The sequence below is a fragment of the Oryx dammah genome, unplaced genomic scaffold, assembly GCF_014754425.2.
Source record: "Oryx dammah isolate SB20612 unplaced genomic scaffold, SCBI_Odam_1.1 HiC_scaffold_22, whole genome shotgun sequence".
NCBI lineage: Eukaryota > Metazoa > Chordata > Mammalia > Artiodactyla > Bovidae > Oryx > Oryx dammah.
The window spans coordinates 31,909,178-31,918,636 of record NW_024070206.1 but is presented as its reverse complement, the minus strand read 5'-3'; the positions used below and the strand labels follow the sequence as shown (position 1 = coordinate 31,918,636).

The 9,459-nt window shown below is 41.4% G+C and overlaps 1 protein-coding gene across 1 annotated transcript in view; it reads left to right on the top strand.

The window, feature by feature from the left end:
* The first annotated feature begins 4,434 nt into the window (after positions 1-4,434).
* CHST9 (carbohydrate sulfotransferase 9) overlaps positions 4,435-9,459 on the top strand; it is a 121,645-nt gene continuing 116,620 nt past the window's right edge. The window contains exon 1 of the mRNA XM_040264778.1: positions 4,435-4,472. Coding sequence (XP_040120712.1) covers position 4,472 — 1 coding nt within the window. The 5' untranslated portion in view covers positions 4,435-4,471. The remainder of the gene's footprint in view (positions 4,473-9,459) is intronic.

The window sequence follows — 9,459 nt, the reverse complement described above, 5'->3', positions numbered from 1 at the left end:
ATAAAAAGGAGTAAGACTGAATTATTACTGTTTTCAACAAGTTTACCCTGTAATGTAGGACACGCAACCATCTGAGTACGTACTTCAGTCTGTGATATTCAGTTCAGTTCAGTCCAGTCGCTCAGTCGTGTCCAACTCTTTGCGACCCCATGCACTGCAGCACGCCAGGCCTCCCTGTCCATCACCAACTCCCGGAGTTTACCCAAACTCATGTCCATTGAGTCGATGATGTCATCCAGCCATCTCATCCTCTGTCGTCCCCTTCTGCCCCTGCCCTCAATCTTTCCCAGCATCAGGATCTTTTCCAGTGAATCAGCTCTTCACATCAGGTGGCCAAAGCACTGGAGTTTCAGCTTCAACATCAGTCCTTCCAATGAACACCCAGGACAGATCTACTTTAGGATGGACTGGTTGGATCTCCTTGCAGTCCAAGGGACTCTCAAGAGTCTTCTCCAACACCACAGTACAAAAGCATCAATTTTTTGTCGCTCAGCTTGCTTTCTAGTCCAACTCTCACATCCGTACATGATTACTGGAAAAACCATAGCCTTGACTAGATGGACCTTTGTTGGCAAAGTAATGTCTCTGCTTTTGAATATGCTATCTAGGTTGGTCATAATTTTCCTTCTAAGGACTAAGCATCTTTTAATTTCATGGCTACAGTCACCATCTGCAGTGATTTTGGAGCCCTCAAAAATAAAGTCAGCCACTGTTTCCACTGTTTCCCCATCTATTTGCCATAAAGTGATGGGACTGGATGCCATGATCTTAGTTTTCTGAATGTTGAGCTTTAAGCCAACTTTCTGACTTTCCTCTTTCACTTTCATCAAGAGGCTCTTTAGTTCTTCACTTTCTGCCATAAGGGTGGTGTCATCTGCATATCTGAGGTTATTGATCCCAGCAATCTTGATTCCAGCTTGTGCTGCATCGAGCCCAGTGTCTCTCATGATGTACTCTGCATATAAGTTAAATAAGCAGGTAACAATATACAGCCTTGACGTACTCCTTTTCCTATTTGGAACCAGTATGTTGTCCTATCAGTCTGTGATGAGTGAAAGCCAAACTAGAACATCAAAGTATATCCTGCCCAGAAATATAATCTCATTATTATGTCCCAGGGTCAGGTTTCCTGAGACCCTTGAGAAGTTGGCAGACAATAGTTTCCTGGGGCTAGGAAGAGGGGCATGGAAAATTACTATTCAGTGGCTATAGAGTTTCAGTTGTGCAGGATGAAAAAGTTCTAGAGATCTGCTCAGCTTACCGTCAACATACCATCCAGTATATTTTAAAATTTACTGAGGATAGATCTAATGTGTTTTTTTCCTACAATTAATAAAAAAAGAAAAAAGAAACTGGCAGATGACCTTGGCACAGCCTTTCTAGTTGAGCCATCACAGAGATGGGGAAAGAGGCACTATGTCCACGTTTTTAAAGGAAATGACTTGATTATCATAAACCTGAGGGCTTAGAGGCAATACCTGATGAGAACCATTTCTCATGCAATCAGTAAACTGCTTAGCAGAATATCATAAGAGATAAAGAAGCAACTGCCTTTGACTCTTTGAATAGCCATTTTTTCCACATCAATTTAATTTCCTTCCCTGGTTACGTGACACATTACATCAACAATGAGATGTGCCGGATAAAATCAATTTTGAATGAGGGAAGATTTTGGGTCCTAGCCTAAACAATATTGTTATCACCAAGCCATGAAAGTGTGACCTTAATCATGCTATTGTTACATGGGTGAACCAGTAAATAGAGAGTTGCAAGCGCATCAAAGTGAGCTGAAACAGTGGATTACATATCAAGTTCCAACCCTTGAGGATCAGTTGTACCAGAGGACCTATAACTTATTGATGAGCTATACAAATGACTTATAAATGCCTTCATCCAAAGTGCAGAAATTACTAAATCAAGTGCAGCTGCTAATACCTTATCCCAGGAAACTCACGATAATGCAACTCAATATATTGTTTAATGTGTATTTTTTAATCATTCTAAAGATAGAATAGCATATTAAAAACCTTTTTAAATTTTTGTTTACTTTTATATTTTTTCTTTCACATTTAATTGAAGTATAGTTAATTTACAATGTTGTATTAGTTTCAGATGTACAACAAAGTAATTCAGTTTAAATATATATAATATATATATTCCTTTTCAGATTCTTTTCCCTTATAAAGTTATTGCTAGAATAGCAGTAATTGACGTAACTATAACTGGTATATTTTAGCACAAATGAAATTTGATGAAAGAATAATTAAGAAAACAACCACTGATATAATCTTTCTTTCAATTTAGGTTAGAGAAACAATATTATATATGAATTACATGGATAGCAAGTTTTTTAAGTGGAGCAGAAGAGCAGGAACATAGAGTTAAGCTTACCATTCTGTGTATAAGCCTCATCATTCTTAAGTATTTGTTCAAATTTTATCAACATACTTTGAAAGTAATATTTTTGAAAAATGAGATAGTATGCAGGGAACAAAACATTACATATACATATGATAATGTAAGATATATGTTAACATATATAATATATACATTAATAGTATATAATATTAACATATGGGTTTCCCTGGTGGCTCAGAGGTTAAAGCGTCTGCCTAGAATGCGGGAGACCTGGGTTCAATCCCTGGGTTGGGAAGACCCCCTGGAGAAGGAAATGGCAACCCACTCCAGTACTCTTGCCTGGAGAATCCCATGGAGGGTGGAGCCTGGTAGGCTACAGTCCATGGGGTCACAAAGAGTCGGACACGACTGAGCAACTTTTACTTACTTAATATTAACATATATATTAAAATTATGTAATACATAAAATATATGGTATAGCATACAGTATGTAAAAGGGCCACTGCTGATCTATGTGTGTGTGTGTGTGTGCGTGCGTGTGTGTGTGTACGTGCTCAGTAGTGTCCAACTCTTTGCTACCCCATGGGCTTCCCAGGTGGCGCTAGTGGTAAAGAACTTGCCTTCCAAAGCAGCAGACTAAGAGACACAGGTTCGATCCCTGGGTTGGGAAGATCTCCTGGAGAAGAGCATGGCAACCCACTCCAGTATTCTGGCCTGGAGAATCCCCATGGACAGAGGAGCCTGGCAAGCTACAGTCTGTGAGGTCGCAAAGAGTCAGACACAACTGAAGCAACTTAGCACACATGCACGGACTGAAGCCCGCCAGGCTCCTCTGTCCGTGGGATTTCCCAGGCAAGAATACTGGAGTGGGTTGCCAGTTCCTCCTCCAGGGGATCTTCCTGACATGGAATCCAACCCACTTCTCTTGCTGCTCTCTTGCATTGACAGCCAGATTCTTTACCACTGTGCCACCTGGGAAGTGGGAAGCCTGCGTATTATATGGTTATAATATGTTGTTTTAAAAGAAGAATTGGACCAGTGTAATCTAGAAAGCAAAAAGTCTAAATAGCCATATAATTACCATCTTGTGGTTCCCTCAACTTGTTCTCGGAATGAGTTGAGATTCATTTCTCCCCAGAGATGACTAAACCAGAAGAAATATTCTATATTACACTGAGCAACTTCATCTGGCAGAAAAGGTCGTCCTTCTTGATTATCAGGATGAAAAATTGTTGGCTCAAGGGAACCCTCAAGATTTCTTTCTTAGAACTCTTCACTATAGAATTAACTTCCAGTCGCTCTGGATGATATAAAAATATCCGTAGGATCTCATCCCTCAAAAAGCTTTTGTCCTTTTATCCTAGACTTCAGTTCATTTACTCTTTCAAGCTTCACATCCCAGGTTATCCAAGAGTAGGCCATTGGATATTCCATACCAGAAGATGTACATGGTGTTTCTATCCCAACTATCAATTTTACCCAGAGATCTATCCCATGTACTCAGAAATTTTAAACAAAAACTATAATTGTGTATCAACACCTTGGTAGATTATGGAGTAGAATGCAAAGAATCCAAGGAAATTTTCTCCCTTGAAATGAATTTGTTACAATACTGCTTCTGTTGTTTATGTTCTGGTGTTTTGGCCATGAGGCATGTGGGGATCTTAAGTCCCCAACCAGGGATCAAACCCTCACCCCTTGCATTGGAAGGCAAAGTCTTAACCACTGGACTGCCAGGGAAATCCCAAGGTGAATATTTTCCATCTCCGCCTACCCTAGCAGTCCCAACTTGATTTCTCTGAGGCAGAAGGTATAGGCACAAAGCTGTCTTTTCTGTGGCAAAGTTTAAAGGTAATGCCAGGTTTCTTAATATGTGATATCAAGCCCGTCACCACTTGAGTAGCCTAGAAACACAGGGATGTCATATTCTATTTCATGACCCTCTCCCTTCCCATGATCTTCTTGGCTACCAATAAAATATCAGAGACTTTGAGGTATGTCAATGTAGAAAGTTTCTTAAATGTCTTTGCAGGTGATGGTAATATGTGCATTTCCTGTCTCTTCTTTTCTAGGATGGGAACCTGTAAATTACTTCCAATCTACACCCAGAATCAGTGAGTAAACTCTGCCTAATGTTTGGGTCTCAGGTAGTTTTAGACGAGCAAAGCAAAAGTGTTAGTCACTCAGTCATGTCCAACTCTTTGAGACCCTATGGACTGTACCTGACCAGGCTCTTCTGTCCATGGAATTCTCTAGGCAAAAATACTAGAGTGAGTTGCCATTCCCTTCTTCAGGGGATCTTCCCTACCCAGGGATCGAACCCAGGTCTCCCACATTACAGACAGTTTCTTTACCGTCTGGGCCACCAGGGAAGCCCCAAAGCCACAATAACTGAAAACCCTGTAGCGTCACTTTTAAATACCTGTTCTGATGATCCATCACCAGAAAGCACAGCCTAGGTGGCATTTTGAGTTTTATAAAGTCTTGGAGGGTAGGGGAGAAAAGCAAGCAAACCATGATCCTTGCCCTCAACAAATTTACAGAGGAAGTCATAGACTTTGAAGATATATTCCAGTTATATCTAGCTTAATGAATAATTAATGTCCATCTTATTTGAAAAAGTTCACATTTTACCTATTTTTATTTTATAACACTTCCCTGGGACTTTGGACTATATATATTTTCCAGAAATGTCTTCCTCTAAGAATTCAGTAAAACCTTCTTCATTCAGATATTTTGTTTACACAGTTTTGACAGTTTGACCCAGACTAAGATGAAATTTACTTATGAGTTGTCAGCATGGAATGGGTTTGATACAAGAAACAGAGGAAACAGCTGTAACCTATTTTAAAAGAGTAATTGTTTTCATGGTTTTGGCACATACGGTAGTCTTTAGGCAAAAAGATTCAGCTGTAAAACAAGGATGCTTGTCATTTAGTGGCTTTCTCCTTAGACAGGCGTTATTGGCAGATCAGAGTTTTGAAAGTATACTCTGATATAAATAAATCTGACTTCTGTAGTTCAGGCTCACATCCCCTTTTTCTTCCCACCTCCCCAAACTCAGTATTCTAATCTACTGAAATGTACTGTGTGTTATATGTGGACATAAACGTTTGTTAATAGAAGAGGATCAATTCTTGTTATCTTATTTTTGAAACTGACAAATATACATTTTAATTTTTTGAATGCCTATCTGTAACATTGATCACCTGGATGACAGTCATGTATTTATTTTTACAAGAAAAATGATGCATCATTCCCTTTTATTTTCTGTGATTTTATACCACAGGAATTTTTTTTAATTTAAAACAGTATTTTCACAAAGCAAGAAAGACAAATTCCCAGGATGATAGTGAAGATTTAAGGGGAGGAAAAAAATAACCCTTAAATCATATCATGCCCTCTTTGTGCCATGTTGAAAAGTCAGAGAAGTAACCAAATCACCATTCATTCATTCATTCATACAACAAACACTTAGCCAGGGCCCGTGCTTATTGCTTCAAGGTGTGTAGAGATTAATAAAACTGTCTTCTTGTCTACACTGTGCTGGCAGCCCATAGGTTGAAGCAGAGATGGAGAAAGTTTTCCCATGTGATAAGTGATGTGTTATCCTTATAAGCAGAGTGCTTGGGAAACACTGAGATGATACCATTAAATCCGACTAAAAAGTTAGGGAAATATTCATAGCAGGTATAACACTGGAGCTCATTCTTTAAACATAAATTCAATGTCTACAAGTAGAGAAAAGGACATTTCAAATCAGTGTGAGCGAACATATGGAAATAGAGAATATGTGGATTGCTTAAGAAAAACAGCAGACGTGTTAGAGGTGGAGAGCTGAGGAGGTGGGGAACAATATATGGTCTATTAAATGGTGTATTGCTAAGAAGACATGCCCTTTCCTGGAGGTTGGAAACACCAGCTGGAGCTCACAGATTTGAGAGTTGTCTTTAAAAAACTGAAATGTGGAGAAATGGGAATAGATAAAACTGTGGACAGTTGAGAGAACTTTCAGGAATAGGCTTCTCCTTCTTAGAGGAGAGAAGGGGAGATAAATAAATAAACATTTGAAGGTGTATACAAAGAGATTCGAGGGAGCTTATGTCTGAGAGCTTCAGTGTCCTTTCTGTTATGCTGTTGGATGAGTGTGGAATGCCTGTTAGAAAGGCACAAGTTTGAATCCCTGCTCCAGAGTCTGTGAGTCATGTAACATGGGCAGATCACATAACCCACGTACATTTCAGTGCTGGCCTCTCCTCACTGAGCTCTCGTCTATAAAATGAAGATAACAGTACACAGCTTATATGGGCTGTTGCGATTATTGAAGACAAGCTGTGTACAATATATTCATACAGAGGTGCTCTATACATGAGAGCTGCGAGATGAGTGTCATCTGTGAATAGGAGCTTGTCTCCAGGGGGAGAGAAAAAACAGAATGAGGAATGAAGATTGGAAAGGGACATGTGCACGTGTTTCTTTTAATACTTATTTATTACTGTGCTGGGTCTTCATTGCTACCCTTGGGTTTTCTCTAGATACAGAGAGCAGGGGTTACTCCTTTGTGGTGCGTGGGCTACTCTTTGTGGTGGCTTCTTTTGTTTTGGAGCACAGGATCTGGGGTGTGTGGGCTCCAGTAGTTCTGACGCATGGACTCAGTGGTTGAGGTTCTCGGGCTCCAGGGCATGGACTCTGGAGTTGTGGCACATGGGCAGGCTTAATTGTCCTGCAGCATGTGGGATCTTCCTGGACCAGGGATCAAACCAGTGTCCCCTCCATTGCAAGGTGGATTCTCAACCATGGGACCACCAGGGAAGCCCTGTGAAAGTGGTTTTTAAGCAGCGTTAAGAATCTTTTATGAAAGCATGATATTGCAAGTACAGTCATATTTATGTGTCCCAGAGCAGCCAGTAGGGATGTTTCAATGGCCTGAGTCAGGGAAGGTCAAAGCAAGCACTGTGTCATTGAGAGAACAATTGAGAACGTTGATGAGTTCCGATCTGAGAAGCTTGGAGACTGGTATTCCAAGACTTGTTCTCCAGCCTCTACCCTGAGTTGGCAGAAGACTATGTTTTCTCAGGGTCAGCTGCCTGTGATCCTATGGCTCTTGTCATTATCAAGGAAGAGAGCTGAGTTGCCAAAAAGCCCAAGGTTGTCTACTCTCCTACCAGCTAAGCTCCAGACATAGTTGTCTGCTCAGAGACCCACCAGACCCTTGCCCCCCTCTCCTACCCTCTCACTCAGCTGCCTTGGTTCACAGTCCCCACCCCAGCCTCTCTTCCACTTGAGTTTTCATTCTTCACTAGCACACGAGACCGTGAGAAACATTTCTATCTCCCCTGGAATAGAAAAGTGGCATTTGAACCAAGTTAAAAAGAGCCCATCTGCATGCTTCTTGTCCCTCAGGTCATCAGTACCCCTTCTAGACCTTAGAACAGGATTCACTGGGTGCAGCAGGCAGGACCACACTTCTCTCCTATACCTGGAAGTGGGTTATCTCACCAGCCAGGAGGATGATGCTGGTGTCCTCTTAAATTCTTAGTTAGCATTGGGGACCCCAAGAGAGAATTGCCAAGATCTACCTTGATAGTTAACTTCCCTCGGAGAGAGATTTGAATGGCTGGAGAATGTCCGTCATATGCCAAGTGGAAGTAATAAAGAAACTATAGGCTGCATCTCACTCATTATGGACCACTATTTTAATTAATGGGAGATACACTCCTTTTTGGGAAATTTGGTTGATTCATTCAGTGAGTGAATATATTCAAGAAGAATATACTAATTCAAGGTGCTAGTATGTGTAAAATAGATAACTAGTAGGAACCTATTGTATAGCACAGGGAGCTCTGCTTGGTGCTCTGTGATGACCTAGAGGGATGGGATGGAGGCAGGGGAAAGAGGTCCAAGACAGAGGGGATATATGTATGTGTGCTTCCATGCTAAGTAACTTCAGTCATGTCCAGCTCTTTGTGACCCCATGGACTATATAGACCACCAGGCTCCTCTGTCCATGAGATTTCCCAGGCAAGAATACTGGAGTGGGTTGCAAATGCCCTTCTCCAGGGGATCTTTCCTACCAAGGGATCAAACCCGCATCTCTTATGTCTCCTGAATTTTCAGACAGGTTCTTTACCACTAGTGCCACCTGAGAAGCACTATATCCCAGGCTCAGTTCAGTTCAGTCACTCAGTCGTGTCCAACTCTTTGTGACCCCATGAATCACAGCACACCAGGCCTCCCTGTCCATCACCAACTCCCGCAGTTCACTCAGACTCACGTCCATCGAGTCCATGATGCCATCCAGCCATCTCATCCTCGGTCGTCCCCTTCTCCTCCTGCCCCCAATCCTTCCCAGCATTAGAGTCTTTTTCCAGTGAGTCAACTCTTCGCATGAGGTGGCCAAAGTACTGGAGTTTCAGCTTTAATATCATTCCTTCCAAAGAAATCCCAGGGCTGATCTCCTTCAGAATGGACTGGTTGGATCTCCTTGCAGTCCAAGGGACTCTCAAGAGTCTTCTCCAACACCACAGTTCGAAAGCATCAATTCTTCAGCGCTCAGCTGTCTTCACTGTCCAGCTCTCACATCCATACATGACCACTGGAAAAACCATAGCCTTGACTAGACGGACCTTTGTTGGCAAAGTAATGTCTCTGCTTTTGAATATGCTATCTAGGTTGGTCATAACTTTCCTTCCAAGGAGTAAGCGTCTTTTAATTTCATGGCTACAATCACCATCTGCAGTGATTTTTGAGCCCCCAAAAATAGTCTGCCACTGTTTCCACTGTTTCCGCATCTATTTGCCATGAAGTGATGGGACCAGATGCCATGATCTTAGTTTTATGAATGTTGAGCTTTAAGCAACTTTTTCACTCTCCTCTTTCAATTTCATCAAGAGGCTTTTTAGTTCCTCTTCACTTTCTGCCATAAGGGTGGTGTCATCTGCATATTTGAGGTTATTGATATTTCTCCCAGCAATCTTGATTCCAGCTTGTGGTTCTTCCAGCCCAGCGTTTCTCATGAATAATATTTGAAACATTAGGAAAACCCTGTCAAATTCAGACAAAACTCTACATTTCTGTGAAAATACAGCTGCCGAGACTCTT